The 18,254-nt window shown below is 46.9% G+C and overlaps 1 protein-coding gene across 2 annotated transcripts in view; it reads left to right on the forward strand.

The window, feature by feature from the left end:
* Nucleotides 1-17,371, forward strand: part of PDZK1 (PDZ domain containing 1) — a 147,797-nt gene extending 130,426 nt beyond the window's left edge. For both annotated transcript variants that reach the window (XM_078656766.1, XM_078656767.1), the window contains exon 9: nt 16,655-17,371. In XM_078656766.1, coding sequence (XP_078512892.1) covers nt 16,655-16,729 — 75 coding nt within the window. In that variant the 3' untranslated portion in view covers nt 16,730-17,371. The remainder of the gene's footprint in view (nt 1-16,654) is intronic.
* The last annotated feature ends 883 nt before the right edge of the window (nt 17,372-18,254 follow it).

The raw sequence follows: 18,254 nt of genomic DNA on the forward strand, positions 1-18,254 counted from the left end.
AATAAACGGGGTGGCACCCGCAATTTAAGAATAAAGTGCAACGAAGCACTCTGGGGCACAAAAAGGGCAGGAGCGCTTCCCTCAGAGGGAAAACGACAGTGCTCTGCCCATGCATGCAAAATAAAGTGCTCACGGGGCGCTAGGGGCAGCCACAGCCCTGGGGCAAGGACAAAGGCACAGCAGAAGGTCCTGGGCATCAGGAGGAGCATGCAGGGCCCAGGGGCCAGCGCACAAGGCAGAAGACAGCCCCCTCCTATCAGGACCCAAGCAGCCAGATCCATAAGAAAGGTCCATCAAGTATCCAGGGGCTGGGCAGGGCCCAGGGAGGCAAGCCTTCCCCTGGGCCCAAGCAGCAGCATGCCCCTGGTAGATTCAAGTCAGCAACAAGAACATTTTCATGGGGTCACAGCCCCTCTTTTATACACTTTTTCCCTTTGTCTTCAGGTGCAGGGTGGGGGGAGAACCAGTCGCAGCTGGTTTTGGAGCACTGTGTTTACCTCAGCCACCCTTTCCATTCACCAGGCAGGCTAGGATCATCAGTCACACCACAGGGGGCGGAGCCAGCATTGTGTGGGAAAAGCCCAGCCTTACTCAGGACACAGGTGCAGCCCCTCCCTCACATCAGCATGCTAATCTCTCCATTCACCACCGGGGCAGACCCACACAGACTCCTGGAGCCAGGCTCCCCAGCCAGCTTCAGCCAATCACGTGCCAGCATACTTACTGCACACGCAGGCACACGTCTAGAAGTGGCACTTCCACATTAGATACATTCATGCCGCATACATCATTTCGCAGCATTCAATCACACGAGTCCGCACATACCAGACTCGAGCCTGTACACCCCAAGCATCAGGAACTACCAGGGACACATACATTCCCCATGCATTCCTATGGGAGGGCAGGCCTATCTCACACACGCACTCAGGGAGCGCACGCACTTTACACTGCGCCACAGTGTCAAAGTGCGCAAAGACCAGAAATCACTATCACCAGGTCACCATTAAAAGCAAAAAGTTTAGGAGTGAACCTGCCAGAAGGGCCAAGCCCAACAGATACCAAAGATCCTCCGGCGGCAGACAGTGTGCCTGGTACATGAGTGCCACAGAGACATAGTGGCAACAAAGAAAATGCTGAGAGAAAAGGTATGGTTCCTGAGACTTGATCGTCTGGTAGAAGACATGATCATGAGCTGTCACTTAGGCCAGACAACAGGAAGACCACCAAAACCCAAGCAACTACGTATGTCTGACCTCCCCGAGGCAGTGTGGACAACACTGGCTGCTGACTTCTACGGGCCGCTGGACACCGGCGCATACCTGCTAGTCGTCATCGATGAATACTTCCAATTCCCCATAGTATGCCAAGTGTCATCAATGTCAGCAACTGCCACCCTACCAATTTTAGACAACATATTTGCAGCATGGGTTGCCCTGCTGACACGTAAGCCAGACAATGGAGGACCATTATCAGAGAATTCCACAAGATCCAAGCCTATCTGGGAATACATCACAGGAAAATAACACCTCTGTGGCCGCAGGCAAATGGCATAGTGGAAAGATTCATGGGCAACATAAAAATGGGTGTTTAACAAGCAAAAGGGGCGCAGATCTCAGTGGGCCAAGCACTGTGGCAAATACTTTGGGACTACCGCAGTACCCCCCACAATTCCACAGGATGATGCCTGGCAGAACACCACCTGACAACAGTGACATTGCTAAAAGAGACCAAGAGGCAAAGAGGAAGATGACACAACACTCAGATACATGGTGTCATACCACAGTATCTGAACTAAAGCAAGGAGATCTCGTTCTAATTCACCAACGGCAAACAAGGAAGTCAGACAGTCTCTTCTCGAGCCAGTCACTAACGATAACAAACGTGAGAGAGCCCATGATCATGGCAGCATCAGGGTCCTACTCTATCACTAGAAACAGCTCTCACTTCAAAGAATCCAGGACATACGATGATGAGAAGGAGAGGCACTGCTAAGAAGCAAAGAGAAAGCTCCACATGACAACAGGGAGGAATGTGTGAATGGAGCCCCTCACAACAGTGAAAGACTGGTCCAGGCTAGAGTAGCAGGAGAACAACAGAGCCAGGAAACAGAAAGGTACCGCACAAAGTAGAGTGACCCAAAGACTGAAAAGGCTCGTTGAGGAACTATAATGATGGGTTGAAGATCTCTAATGTCTGAGGCACAACAAACAATGTATCTCTCTCTCTCTCTCTCTCTCTCTCTCTCTATCTATCTCTTGCTCCTTATTTTTCTGCCTTTTCTCATGTCTCATCTTCTCTCACATGCTATTATCATTTGGTTAGCCTCTACTGCAAAGGCAGGCGAGGAAACTGTTTTATTCGTCCACAACTGCGAGAGCTGTTGGAACGACGTGTGCAGGCGAGCTCTAGGATTCTGCATAGGGCAGATGGGGAGGTGACTGGACGCCGGACACTACTTCTGGTCAGGGAGTGGGGACACTGGGCATTGTTACCTGCACCCACGAGGAGGAGGGATGTGCCTACATGATCCATACTAATGAGACAGATAAAGGACTTGGCGTGCACTCACCAGCCTCTGTATGTTGTCCTTTCGGGCTGGGGCACAGGGAACACAACAGTCTATTGGGCAGGCTTTTACTGTTATCTTAAAACCAACATTGTTTGCAGCAAACTCACTTCCAGGCAGTCTTCCACACTTCTACAGTGTCTGTACAGGGTCAAAACTGAACAATCTGTAAACATGAGCCACTATTTTAGCTATCTAATTCAATAATGGGGCCGCTTTGATTTTGGCATCCAGGCCTAATTTCTGTCCCTATCCGACCCTGACTGCACTTCATTACCACTCTTTACAGTCAGGTGGAGATGATGTGGGAAATGCAGCAGCTGCACCGGCCAGCTGCACTAGCAGGGTGAGCCAGAAGGACTCTGAGCCACCTGCAAGTGGGAGGGCAAAGCTCACACTGCTTCCGGTGCTGAGCATGCTCAGAAACCAGCAGTGGTGCTGGCACAATTTTCAGAGTGGGGTGTGCTGCCATCAATGTTACCTCACTAAAATCATAGGGATTGTGAAAAATCCAAGCTTCACATAAGGAGCAGGTGTAGCAAACGGCCTATTCGTGGTAAGGGTATAGTATGCAGCTAGTATTGCATTTAGGACCACACTATGGCAAATATATTACTAAAGGATGACGTGGTAACAGGCTGTCACAGACAGCACATTCTCCTTTGAAATGGCAACTAAATTGGCACAGGTATGGAGTCAGTTATACTGATAAAATGTTATAATGCACAAACAATAATAGGCTAAAAAAGGACTAAAAAGCATGTATTTATCATTTGCGCATCATCAAGAAAAGTGTCTGGATTTGACCCTATTCAAATCTTTTTTTCCATCACAATTCAAAATTACAAATTAATGTACCTTATTTGTGCTTTTCTATTGGCTGATATATTTTGAAATATTTGTACAGCTCATTTACAGGTATTTAAATCTTGTTGTTTGTTAGAATAAAATTCCCATTCTACAGCTATTCCTTTCTCACTCCCTATACCATAGCAAGATTGTCACATAGTTCCCTTTACAATTTCCAATCACTTCGCAGTCAGAGAAAGAAAATGTAAACTCCAACCAACATGTTGAAAGAAAAAACTGAAATTTGTCAGAAGACATAGCCTGAAATTTGGCCTATGGCTTTGAAAACCCAACAAATGTGACAAGATAAAAACAAAATGTAAAGGCTTCTCTTTTGCTCATTCACCTTCTGAACTCAAGCATGGTTATTTTGGGGGTGCACCCCTGCAGCGCTACTTCCATCATCTATGGAAACCATATGTATTTCCAACAGGACACAGCTGCGTCATTATGTTTGACGAGGTCGCCATCGCTAGTGAAGAAGAGTGCAATAAGTACTCTTTTTCAGAGCAGCTTTAGAATCTACGCCCAATCAGATCTTGTACTCACTTTGAGAACATGTGAGTGGAGTCAAAGACCCGTCTTTCCATTACTCCTCGTAGTGTTTTTTTGATTGATCACGAGGCCAGTGGCCAGCTGCACTATTAAACTAGACCGAAAAAATACCTTCTATGTAGTTCTTATTTTTAATGTGTTTGCTATGAAATGAATGAAATGAATTTGTACTTGTAAAGCGCACTTATACCCCAACCGGGGTTTCCTGGCGCTGTACGCATACCGCTGTGGAACCCTTCCTGGCTTTTCCCTGTGAAATGTCCACTCCTTGGCACCCCCAAGGTGAAGCCAGGCATCCCAGCGCTGTTGGGGCCGTTGTGCTATACATTGTAATTTAAAATATCTTTGATTCAACATTCCTAGTGACTATAGCTATGAGCATAATTTGTCAAACACTTTGCATACCTTGCAAACCCCAAGCCTTGTGGTGCACATGTCATGTCCCTTAATATCAACTGAGGCTTTTCTGTTCGGAGTTCCACCCATTCTCTTCCGCAAACGAACGCATTACAGAACATTGAATCTGGCACCGAAAGTGAATGGCTGAAGAGAGGGGTCAGTCAGGGGAGGCGGGGGGGGGGGGGCAAAAAGTGATAAACAAGTCTCCCCCCTTTTGTTACACTGAACATGAAACCTAAAATACTTTGCAGGGTTGGCTCCAGGGCACAAGTCCTAAAAAAAGAAGTGGGGGGACGCTGACGTCACGAAGGAAGTGACGTCACGAAAGGTGGCTTGCACCATCAGACTCATTGCCTCCCCTCACTCACCCCTTAGATGCGATTGCATCAGAGAAGCCAGCGCGTGAGCAGAGTTCTGAATGGGCTCCGATCTCGCCCCAGAGGGGCCAAAGAGTGAATGTGTGGCTCCATTTACTCCAGTTATCGAGCTCCCGGTAAAATAAGTGGGGGGACACCGTCCACCCGCGTGGTACCCCGACTCGAGCCCTGGTTGGTTCCAATAATATGACAAATGTCTCTGTTTCGGGCCTCATTTGTTGAAATGCAGTGAACCTAACAATGTCTGTCCTACATGACGTTAGATTGAAACCCTTCAGCAGCTGAATATGTGTTCCTCGTGTTCTAGTACGGCGCCTAAAGTCCAGCTGTAGGGTGACGTATGCAAAGGGCAGTACTTTATTGAGCTAGTAAGGAGTTTTGATGGCTGGTGTTGCCTTGTGGTCCATTCTGAGGGCCACATTTGGATCAGAGGAAGGGAAGTGAAGGAGCATTAACATCAAGTCAGGGGCAGTGGGGACCAATCTGATCCTTTTCATCAGAGCCTCCTTACAGACCCATTTGGATTATGGGGAACCAGAAACGTTCCCCTACAATCTAACTAGTTTGGATCAGGCCACAAGCACATAAAATACTAGGCACTATTATAATATGAAAGAGTTTAAGTGCACATTGGACAATAGACATGGTTTGTACCTTCGCAGGTGTTTACCACATGCATTACTTTCCCTTTGTTCACACATGGATAGGTCAGCTGTCTGTATCAGCCAGGCCACCTCTGCAAGACGTCACACCCACGTGATACCTCCTTGGCAAGAGTCCACTGGTTCTTGGACTGGGAGCCATGTAATACTGGTGCTATAGTAACGGGATTATAGGCTTTTTTAAAAAAAAGAATTATTTATTTAATGCGATTTTCTATAGCGCGAACGTTTTCAGAAGGTGTCAGAGTGCTTTACAAAAGAAAAAGTTGCATTACATAAGGACTTTGGAGTACATGAGTTACATAAGAGATATAAACAGAAAAAATTGCAAATGTACAAGGTGTAAAGTCACTCAAGGAAGAGATACGAACAGATAAACGCTAAGATCACATAGGAGTGGTAGTAAGTACAAAGGTCTACTACATATACTGGTGGTTAGAGTTACATATATACAAATTCACTCAGGATTACATTTTAACAGCGATTAGGCTTGGGCAATTATAGATTACATATTTACAGAGCAGGAAATTCTTGCCATCGTTCAGCCAGGTGTTCAGGTGGTGTTGCACTTAGGGGCAGTGGTCTTGGGTCCGAAGGGGTCCCCGAGGAAAACGTTACCTAAAATTACAGCTACAGTGGTTGCTGGTTCAGTTAAATGATGTGTAAAACAAGACCAATAGAGCAGGCAAAGGGGTAAAGTACTGGCAGGGTACACCATAAAGGTCAGATGTTGACAAAACCAGTGGTCATTCCTAAGACCACTGGTTGTGTGTTTTGGACTGCACAATAAAGACGGGGGCACCATCAGCACCGGTGTCCCAGACTCCCCGAAAAGCTTGAAGTATGTCTACATTCAGGCGCGCAACACCCAGTGGGCTCACAGGGCTTCAGCCCCCCCCCCCCTCCCTCGTCGTGTGTGTCAGCCGGGCTGACACAGCTTTGGGGGCTGGCGAGCATCTAATTGCAGCCGCACCCGAGTACTTAACAGGTTTTTAAAAGACCATTTACTTGTAAATGAGTCTTTCAATGTGTGTTCACCCCTTCTTACAGCCACTCTGACTATGGTTGGTAGAATTAGGCCTCATCCCCAAAATATTTTTCTGAACACCAGCTTCCTGGGAGGCACAATCTGCGTCAGCACTGAAGACACCTTCAAAAATAGTGCTTCGGAAGACATTCTGTACCGAAGAAAACAAGGCATGGCTGTGCTCACGGGCCAAAGGGCAGGAGTCCAACGAAAAGGGCGCCTGTTAATGATCCGCTTAAGTTATTAACAAGTTACACGCACTACCAGTCAACTTCGATCCTCTTACGATCCTCGCGCACTGAAGCCTCTGTAGTGTCCTGCCAGGACACAGTCTAGTTGTTTGCAGTGTAACCCCACACTAAACACCCACCCACCACAGACGTCACTGGGTCAGGTGACGCTGTTAATAAAAGAGCCAGAGCGCACGTGCTCGTGGCCAGATCTGCTATCCCTAACTGGTGTCCTGTGTCATGCTTTCCTACACCATGTGGGCCTAAGGCCCAACACCACATTGGCGACGAGGCGGTAACGCAATGCCATGCGTGCCAGCTGCATGCGAAACATTGTGGGGAAAGATGAGGGAGCTGAGAGGCGACATCGCGCCCCCCCTCCCCCACAGGATCGGCGCCGGCCGCCGAGAGGCCCGCGGGGCGTATGCTGTACCCCGGGCCTAAGGCTCCGCACCTCTCTGACCTGCTGCAAGCCGCCCTGCCTTGGCGGTGCCCCCGAGGAGAAGATCGGACCGACCGGAGCCCACCCGCGTCGGCCGCGACTGAGCCCCTGCCTGGGGTGAAGAGGGAGCCGTGCAGAGCCCACCTGCATCGGCCGCCACCGAGCCAGGACTGGTAGCCGAACGCTACAACCTCCGCGGAGCCTACCTGCGTGAAGGAAGCCAGCCAGCCGAAGGTGAGCGGAAGGGGCCGCGCCAGCCTAGAGCGACCCCCGTGACCTTATCATAAGCGGTGCCCACCCGCATGGCCGTGGCGCCCTGCCGAGCGCCGACAATAAACTGTGCAAATAAGCAGGGCCAGCGGAGCCCACCCGCGGCCTGCCTGCAGCGCTTCCCCCGCCGCGTGTGTGAAGTGCGGCGGAGGGGTGAAAAAAAACTGCATCGAAGAGCGCCCGCAGCGTGTGGAGAGCTGCAGGGCGCCGATTAATTAAAGCGGAGCCCACCCGCTGTAGCAGGAACAGTCTATGGGTCATCGTGGCTGCTTGCAAGTACCCCCAAGCCAGCGAGAGCCTACCTCGCTGCACCCGGTCCGAGCCCGCACTAACTTTCCCCGCCGTCCGCGCAGTGTGAGAACCGTGAAACTGCGGCGGCCGAGTGAGGGAGCCTCACGGTAAACGAGCCTGCAGCGTGAGGAAAGCTGCGGGGCTCTGAGTAGTGAAAGCGGAGCCCACCCGCGATTACACTGTGCCGACTTGCTTTGCACCACCACCAAGAGGGGAATAGAATACAAACCCTCACCCCCGCAGCGTGTGAACTGCTGAAGGCTGCTGCGGTGGGGGTGAGGAAAACAAAAAGGAGAGAGAACAGCGAGTGGCTCCCAGACACATGCCAGCCACCCCCTGCGAGGCCGATCAGAGTGACTCCTCCCCCGCAGCCCGTGAACACTTTTGCCTGCTGCGAGGGGCAGGGACCGGGGAAAAGTGACTGCCAACAGTGTCCTTCACCTCACAGAAATGCTTTCCCCCCGGGTGCCATTGCAAAGGAAATGCCTGTGCCGGCCCGCCTCCTGAAAATTAAGTAATAAGTAGTAAAAAGGACCTACCTGTCGTCCACGCAGCCCAGCACTGGCAGCTCAGCTCCATCTGAAACAAAATCCGAACGAAGCCCCAGAGCAGCACACAAAGACGCAGACTACCAACAGGATCTATGCAGCACTGCCATCTAGTGGCACTTTTGAGCAACTGCACCCCACAATAAAGACACGTACCACAGAACGAGTACGGACTAAAGCATTCAGGGACAATCAGGCAGAGACAGTCCCAGGTTACTGTGACCCACTAAAAGAAAAAAAAAAAAACAAGCATGGCACAAACCCACGATGGGTCAACAGCAGCAAGGGGCAACAGACTGAGTAACGCCCCAAGGAAAGCATCCAATACCAAGCAGCAAGTAAATGCGCAACGCAACACAACGCAACCACAACTAGAATCTACTACCACGCAGCAAGTAAGTGCGCAACCACGCAGAAGACACACACCAGCAAGGAGTCTGCAGATGCCACTTCCAGCGCGACGTGGGAAAGAGGCACGAACGCCTCACTAAGCTTCCAAGCACTGACAACGTCTGGAGGAAACGACTGCCAAGCACTGGGAGAACGTCCAGGGAAACGAGTGCCGAGATCAAACGACGGAGAGAGCAGCGACGCCTTGTGGCCACAGGTGTTCACCGCAGCATCAACCACTCCCGCCAACGGTCCAAAGCAGCAAGTCCCTGACGACAGCCAAAGCAGCAAGTACCCACGAGTCGCAACAAGCGTCCAAGAATTCCACACCCGCACAACAGGACCGCACAGCACTGCGCCGAACGTGCCAGGAATCGGGAGCGCCAGAGTGACGCTACACAGCGACACGCCAATGCCACGGGACAGCACACAAAGGTCCCCAACAGAGACAGCGATGTCTCGCAGCAACCGGAGCGCCATCGTCAGCACGCATGGCAGCATGCACCAGAGTTGCACCAGGAGCGGTGACGCAACCCTCCTCCGCGCAGACAAAGCGCGCCAACGCCAAAACACCGTGACGGTGAATAGCGACCACAAAGAAAATAGCACAGCATGACAACTCATGCCCAAGATGAAAACCGACCACCCAGTCTGGTCACCAAGGTAAGAAAAGCAACAACAGAGAAGATACGACGACAGGTCTAGTCACCAAGCCAAGTGAAGACAGTGTCCTACCACATGGACAAGACCACGGAGACGACATGTAGAGGGCCCGCTATATGGAGAATCCTGGTTAGCATGAGAAAGCAAGAAAGAAGACCGGACCGCGTCGAGGAAGAGAACAAAGAGGAAGAACGGAGTAACACAACATCACTCCACAGAGGAGGAGAACCACAGCACACAGGAACATCGGTGCTGTCCAAGGAGCATCGCAACATCCGTGTGGATCCCAGTAATCCCTACAACCTGCATTCGAGGAGACCAACCACTGAAGAACTGCATGGGTGCCCCGTGAACCTGAAGCTTACCGAAGCAGAGCATACCCGAGCACTAGACAATCCACCCTTGTGGACTACACAAGACTCGACTGTGGCCATGTCCGAAGTTCGGCAGCGACCCGTACAGCCCACGCGATCAAGTGGCGGTCCAGGGGACAAGGGCCTCGGCCGCATATCCTGTGAGAGAGGAATCCGGATGGGAGAGGTGCAGCAGCGGCAGCTCCACGACAGGCAACAGGAAGCATGAAGGCCCCAGGTAAACACCTGGCACCGAGAAACGGTCTGGTAAAGACACTGAACCCATGTCCTAACGGCAAGACCATCCTGGCGGATGACATCAACACCCCCGAGGACATCATGAGAGACTTGGCGGTGAGTCCGTTGGCAGTTCGGCAGCGACGCCTTTGCGCGGCTCATGCGAAGCCCGCACGGTCCACCCGGTCCCATCGTGTCCGGCAAGAGGGTCCTCCCAGCGTCTCTAGTGAGAGAAGAGTCCAAGCAGGAGAGGCCAGTCTTCAAGGCTTCCGTGAGAGAGGAGTCCGGCAAGGAAGGCAAGTCGGAAGTTACTTGGCCGGACGGAGATGTGAAGGCATCAAGATCAGCAAATCCAAATAAAGACCCCTCGTGACATAGTCGTCTCCTACAACCAACAAGCGTTGTCATCCACTGGACTAGGAACACCTGTGAGACCCCTCAAGGGTCACACCCATTCTGCTCCCAATGCTCCAAGTGATGAACACTGTATATAAGCGTCAACAGAGCAAGACAAGGATGATCTGAAGTACACCGCCGAGGTGAAGCTCATCTGACTGACTTTGTAATCCTGGAACTTTCGACATTCTCCCAGCTGATCACCTGAAGAAGATCTGTTGGGGCTATCAAATGTTATTGTTCTGTTTTCTTGCAGGTTGGACATTTGTTTTTCCTTTCATTAAAGTAGGGGAGGAATGTAGTGTCCTGCCAGGACACAGTCTAGTTGTTTGCAGTGTAACCCCACACTAAACACCCACCCACCACAGACGTCACTGGGTCAGGTGACGCTGTTAATAAAAGAGCCAGAGCGCACGTGCTCGTGGCCAGATCTGCTATCCCTAACTGGTGTCCTGTGTCATGCTTTCCTACACCATGTGGGCCTAAGGCCCAACACCACAGCCTCCTCCATTTTCAACACGTGTCTTTACCGCCATCTAGTGGACAGTTAAGTAAACAATGCCAGTATTAAAGTAGCGTGTGCTCGCGAAAGCCATCTTTCCAAGAGCCCTCCCCCCTATTTGCCCATAAGTTTGTTGTCATGGGTACTACAACCATCACTATACTGACAAGATCATACAACAGATTATCGTTCTTTTTTGATCCTCCTAAAAGACTTGGCAACTCTTATAGTGGGCACGGCAGTTACTAATCACAGAGAGGGGCCACGAACGCTTGGCCCCCTTTGAACTGCGAGTTGCAATGGTATGTATTCATGATTTGCGATTGCACATCACAGAAAGTAGTAACTGATTCCCAGGGGAGCTGTCTAAAGGGATACAGCCCATCCTCTTCGCGAAATCCTGGCCGGCATTGTTAGGAGGAGCACCTGTGGTCAAGGGAATATTGACTGTTTTTAAAAGAAAAAAAAAGTTTCCTGCTTGGGAATGGAGTCGCAGGGATGGGGTCTGCAGTTTCTCACAATTAGTACATGGGTGGAATTGCAAAATTAGATGCAGGTCACAAAACGTTGGTGTGCAACTTTCGACCACTTTTGGCAAACTGTCTGCCTTGGTATATCAGGCTCCTAGTATTTTGCCTGACACCAATCAACTAGTAACGTCATATTTTCCATTACAAAGCACAAGACAAAAATGTGGCCGTGTCACTCGAGCAAAGCTGCTGATGATAAAATGTATGCGAACTGCTAGCGAAGACACAGCTTGCACAGAATGTCCCAGGAATTCTGAAAGGAAACACAACCAATAACCCTATCTCCATGATTACAATACAAAGAAGCATGCCAACCACACAACTTCATATATCTGTGCACCAACATGACTACGTCAGTATCAGGCGATTTACAACTGGAAACAAACTACGGTGGCAAAACCCCAATATGACGGCATACATATCAAAACACTACATTCAAAAGGCACACAGCGAACCCCACAGACGTGGGTGTGCAGACGTATGTGTGTTTACACACATGCACAGCTCCGTTTCTCACCCCCCCCAGCTGGATGGGGAAAAAATGAAATGTATCACTTTAACGGGTGACAGTCACAGCTTATAGCAACACACCACCCACCACAACACAGACCCCACTGCTGTGTGCAGCGCCGTGCTGGAGGCTTCTCATCGCACAACTGCAGGAACTCAAAATAGGCTGAGGCTGGATATCTGTTCTGCTCCCTGTTAAGGCAACATAAACCTCATTCCAAAAACATGATGCGGCCATGGAGCAGTGATGGAAATGTTCCAGGAAGCAGCCTAAACTGGGAAATGACTGAGAATGAAATCTAATCTAACAGAAGCTGCACCGACATCTACAGGGCAGCGTAAAACCAATGTCATCTAAGAAAGGCAATCACTAATAATCATTAATTACCTGGAAAATTGCACAAAACAACTTGGTGCAATCCATTTCCACAGGAATGTCAGAGCGCGACAAAATCCATGAACAGAGGAGCAAATTAAAAGCAATCAAAAAGGGCTCCCGCCTAGACTCGAACCCTGTTCCCCAGCTTCAAAGTCAGCCGCTACGTCACTAAGAATGATGATGTCAATAACAGAACAGAAGCTAACATAGCGAACAACCAGGGCACACGTCCTATAAAAAGAAGTGGAGGGACTAACCAAGTTAGGCAGTCACCATGTGACAACATGACAGGTGCCATCACAGCACACAACGTCTCGCCGTGTGACATTGTACGACCTCACTGACATCACCAGAAGAGACATCAGAAAGCAAGACCTCAGACATATGTTCATCAGATCACATTAGCACATTTTATGCCCGTTATGAGATTTAACAAATGAGATTTTGGGTTTGGGTTGTGTCAAGTAAGTTACGCGATCCTGAAGCAAAATCTGGGCCTCAACTTATATGACACACCCTGCCACAAAGAAACTGGCAGCAAGGAAAAGCCTGGTAGTAAATCTGTTCTGCTTAATTGGTTACAAAGTCTGCATTTTAAAATATTTTATAGGGTTAAGGCATCTGCTTCAGAGGTGCCCAGTAAATCTCAGGGAATGATAATGGTGAGATTTAACATATTGGTTGGAGAGATTTGTGCTTTGTGTGGTCCCAGATATGAATTAAAGTAGTACAGAAGATTAAGGTGTGTCTGTAAAACACATCCTGTGACAAGTAGTTGCCATTTTTTATTTTATATAAATACGAAATTGGGTTACTGATTTGAACACAGAGATCCTTTTGTTACTTGCAGTTCATAAATTGTAATCCTTCAAATATAGCACAGTGAGCTTTGAAGGACATGAAACTCCTACACCATGTAACACATCTTGTACATTGATATGCGCACTTACATGAGTTATTGTCAATGGACAATAAGTACGTTATGTAAAGCACTTCAACGCCCTGCACTGGGATGAGTAGTGCTATAAAAGAAATACAATAGTGCTATTTAACTTGTTATTTGAGTTGATTCTGGGACAGACCAACACATGTGGCATTCTTACAGTGCATGGACTTGTGTACAGGGACTGAACAAAGTAAAAAGCGACACTGCATGCCTCTCTTAAGTACATGTGAAGACATAACAAGCGGTTTGCTTTTGTTTCCTCTCTGTTGCATTTAAGTGTGAGATTCCATTCCGCCTCCAGTCGGGATACTCGATCAAATGGAGGCCTGATGGCCCCTTAACCTCGGCCCAGATGGAGGTGAAAAAAGCCAGATTGTTGCCTGCAAATTGCTGCTGGGAATGGAAAGCAGACTAAATGTGCAGGCGCTCCTGAATGTGTCCCGGCGTCTCAAAATTACACCGGGACAAGTTCAGCATATTTGTGTGTGGCCAAACTTCTTCGCAGGGGGGACGGCTTCCACCCTGTGAAAATAGTGGGTGGACGCCGTGTACCCGCATGTACCCCTGACTCGTGCCCTGTGAATAACACACTGGAAACAAACTTGCCAATAGGTAAGCAAAAGAGGTCCAGAAACTGCTTTCCTGTCAAGTGGCACTTTGATGGACGACAGTATAAAGATGCAATAGAAAGCTACCACGTTTAGGTCTTATCTTAAGAATCTCTGGGGAATTGGCTATCTTAAGGCTCCTTAGGCCGTTCTGCAGAGCATTTTCCCTCTGCTGCACTGTCATCCTTCATAAACAGAAACCCACATGTGAAGACCTGATGAGCCTTCGGAGTGAAATTGGGACTCTCCGGATCTTTGCTTAATTTGTGCTGGTGGTTTCAGGTGCTCGGCACTAGCACTTAATTGTCAGGACCGGCCCGTACAATAGTCTGCCACATGGTGGCACTGTTAGTCTACTTTAGAGATGAGCACAACACCAGTTATCTATTAAATCGGTGTACATGAAAAATAACGAATACCTGTCTCCCAAACCATTGTTATAGCTTTACGGGGCCTGGAATAGTCTGAATTCTCACTTTTGGAGGAGTGTGATGCTTAGTAGTTGTGTTGGTACTGTCATTGGCAGAACTGGGATAGGCAATGGGTGGTGTAAATTGTAGTGGCCTCCTAAAAAGGGCCCCAGCACTTATTTTTTCACAAATTAAGCACTGCTTTGCGCCACAGTGCCAGGGTGTGTGCGTGAGTCTAGCATAAGTTTTGCACTTGAAGGGAATCACAGCCTACTTTCTAACATACTTCTGCAAACCACTTCAGGTGCACTCAGCCTTTACCTTGTTTAATATGGACTATTTATTTCACCCCAAACTTTACTGATTTGTTAATGGCGTACCATAGAACTTTTAAAAATGCACAATTATATTTGTCTCCAGGGCTTACACTAATTCCACATTATTGACCCACATAGGTACATTCAGTAACTCTATGCTGCATATGACTGTCATGTTATCACTGATGTCACCAGTGATCTCATCAATGAAGTAATTGGAAATGCCATTATCAATCCATGTCATTTAACATGTTATGACTGATGTAATATGTGAGTGTCATAAGCAGCGCATGGTGGGGGCACAAATAATTGGTAGCTCAGTAAACTATAAACGGTGAATGTTGGAGTTTTTATCAGTTTGAAAATATTAGCGTTTATCTAATTCTAACACCTAACTATAAAATCACTTTAGCTTTTTTTCGTCAGTGAATTTTTAGTTTTTTAATGTAAGCTAGAATATTATTAACATACTAAATTATAACATCTCCTTAACATTGCTTTTTTAAGTGAAGAAAAAAAATATATATATATATTGTCATAAAATAAGCATGTTAGCTCTGGTTGCTAATTAGAACTGTATGCTAAAACTGCAGTTAATCACTAGGGAATTAACTAATAGGTTGCTGATGATGTTGAAAGTACATTTCAATCTGCATGTCAGAATGTTTTACTGAATGGATGAGTTCCTTGAAAACCCATCCTCATTTTAGCTTTATAAAGCACTAACCATAATTTCTGTGACAAAATTAATCCCAGCATTTTGTTTATCTCTCAAAGAAATGCTTTATGTTTGACAGTTTTGATTCCACAAAAGATGGCTTCTGGTGGGCTGTTCACTTGTCATAAATATCGAGTGTTGGAGCTCCACTTGTTCATTACAATATTGTGAGAAGTAGCAGTAGAACATTTGGGAATTAAGTTACAGATTGCTTATGGTGATTACAGTACGTGTTTCAGTCTGCATGTCAGAATGTTTTGCTAACATGGATGAGAAATAGATTTGAAGGCGAATGGAAAATATGCCGTCATTTTAGCTTTCTAGAGCAATGAGTATAATTTCTATGACAAAATGAACCTCCTCATTTTTTTCTTTTCTAAAATAAATGATATGTTTTACAGCATTTGGTTATATAAATACAGAATGTCAAAGGTCTTATCATTAAACCACCATGGAAAGTTGCAGTAGAACAGTAGGGAATCAATTGACAGGCTGCAACTGCTGTTTACACAGACTGTCAGACTATATTCTCACATGGGTGAAGAAGATATAGTGAACTTCCAGAAAATATGCTCTCTACTTAACTTCTGGAGTACCTTCCACAACCTATATTCGAAAACAATTTTCTTTCAAATGCATTTCATCAAATCCCAGCAGAGGATAAGTGTTTTTCACAGGGTAAAATCAACTCAGTACACACCACAGTTGCTAAAATTAGTATAGTAACACCAACAAATGATTTATATCATGTCTAAAATATGTTATCACCCTTTACATGCGGCCCATTTTATGACACTAACAAACATGCTTTACCTACATGCATTTTAATAAGGAACATGTCCTGAGTCCTGTAATGATGCCACAACATGTTGGCCATGTTCTGGCCAGCTAATCAAGGATGGTCTTGAGCTCAGCATGTGCTCAACCTGCCCCCTAGTATATTTTTGTTTTCATTTTCAGGACACAGCAACCATGTCCGAGTCCTGTAATTACTGCGTAACATGGTGTTCAGGTTGTGGCCAGCCAATCAGGATTGATTAGCCCCCTTGAAAAGGCCAATCAGCACATATCTGGCACCAGCAGTGCAGATAAATACATTTTTAACCCATTTATGGCCACTCCAAGCACCTCTTTAAACACACATTTCTCAAAAATGGCTAAACAGATGTCCACCTATTTATAAAAGCACTCTTTTTGAGTAAAGTTCTAACTTTTGCCAAATGGTGTAGTTCCCGTCAGTCCCTTTTTTTCTGTAGCTATTACAAAGTTTACTGGAATGAAACTATAGCAATAAAATATCCTCCACAATTTCAAAAAAGCCTCATATCTGGGAGGTATGGATACTATACTGTCAGAGGCCTAGTTTCAATATGATATCCTTGACATAAGTCCATTGATCTCTAGGCATGACAACTCATTGCATTTTGGATAATGAGGTATATGCATTTACATACATGTCTTGTTTATTGCTTTTCACAGGCCAGCTCATCGTCCTCATCCTCAGAAGAATCAACAAAGAAAAAGGAGGATGAGGATGAAGACACTCAACTGTGATAATACCAAGAGCCACCAGCAACTGTGAGCCCCGCAGAAGGCGAAAGGCTGAAGAAGGCTCTGTACCCTTCCATCAAGACACCACCTTATGTACCACAGTCTTCCTGCATTGCACACATCCTTAAACCTTGTATTTCTCGCTGCCTCCTAGGTTTGGAGCTGCATAGTGACTCAGGACACATGAAATGACATTGGCACATCCACAGAAATTAAACTATAAGTTACACCTGCTCAAAGTTGCATTCGCCACTGTACGCCTCCCTTGAGTATCCTCACATTTATAACAAATCTCAATGACACTGGCATGCCATACTGATGTGTATGAGGGCTCAAGATTGGAGCTGGGCTTGTGAAGTTACCCAATGGTAAAATCCAGTCGGGTTTCGACCACATGCACAATGAGTCTTCATGATAACATGAAGGAGATTAAATACGTTTGTTGGTAATTCTGGAATCCTTCCTGAAGTTTGGTAGCCAATGGCACAGTTTCAAAGCTTTTGAATGAATGAACCAATTCATTTGGTATGTGTCATGTGCTTAAAAAAATGCATCCATGGGCTGCCAAACCATCAAGTTGAAAAGTTAAAAAAACATAGAAAGGATCAAAAACTTAAGTAAATAAACCATTATTTCAAACAGGAAGAACTTGGTGTTTTCTAGGCTTTGGATACAGACCGCTTTAGCAGAGGTCTGTAGGCAGACTCCCGTTTCTAGTATATAAAATATACTAACAGGTGGCTACTTGCCTGAATCACTGGGAAACGTCCTGCACAATGCAGGCATTACATCGCAATGCCTTTACAATGCAACTTTATAACACAAGTGCCTTTGCATCACATGCCATTACAACGCATGCCATTACAACGCATGCCATTACAACGCATGCCATCACAACGCATGCTATCACAATGCATTGTAAGGTTAGTAATGGAGAATTTTAAGTTTTACGGTGGGTATGGGTTTTGGGGTAGTTTAGATTAGTAATATTTACCCCTACGCTATCCAACACTTTCCCTACGGCTGCACTCACTGGAGTGGGAATACTCATTTTTACCCCTACGCTATCCAACATTTTCCCTACTGTTTCATTCACTGGAGGCGGAATAATATTTTCTCCGCTACGCTATCCAACACTTACCCTATTGTTGCAGACAAATATATTATGCGTTGTTTGAAATGTGTTGGTTGTAATGCGTTGTAATGGTAGTCTTAAAAAATGCACTGTAATGGTGTGCGTTGTAAAATCATGCGATGTAATGGTAGTTGCGCTGTAAAAACTGTGATGTAAAAGTATGTGATGTAATGTCACATATTCGTCTCACCTCCCTACACCTGATTCAATGGCTTTTCTCCCTCTTCTTGTGTTCGTCCAGGTCAGGCATACTTTAGTCTTATAGTGGTCTGATTTACTGAGGTATCCTCCACTGCTGGCATTAGACATCTCTCTCTATCCCCCACTTCCATTATTCACGTATTTTTAACACCCCTGTTCCCACCTTCCACACAGAGCTTTTTTAATCCGGCA

Source organism: Lissotriton helveticus, chromosome 8 (assembly GCF_964261635.1).
Source record: "Lissotriton helveticus chromosome 8, aLisHel1.1, whole genome shotgun sequence".
NCBI lineage: Eukaryota > Metazoa > Chordata > Amphibia > Caudata > Salamandridae > Lissotriton > Lissotriton helveticus.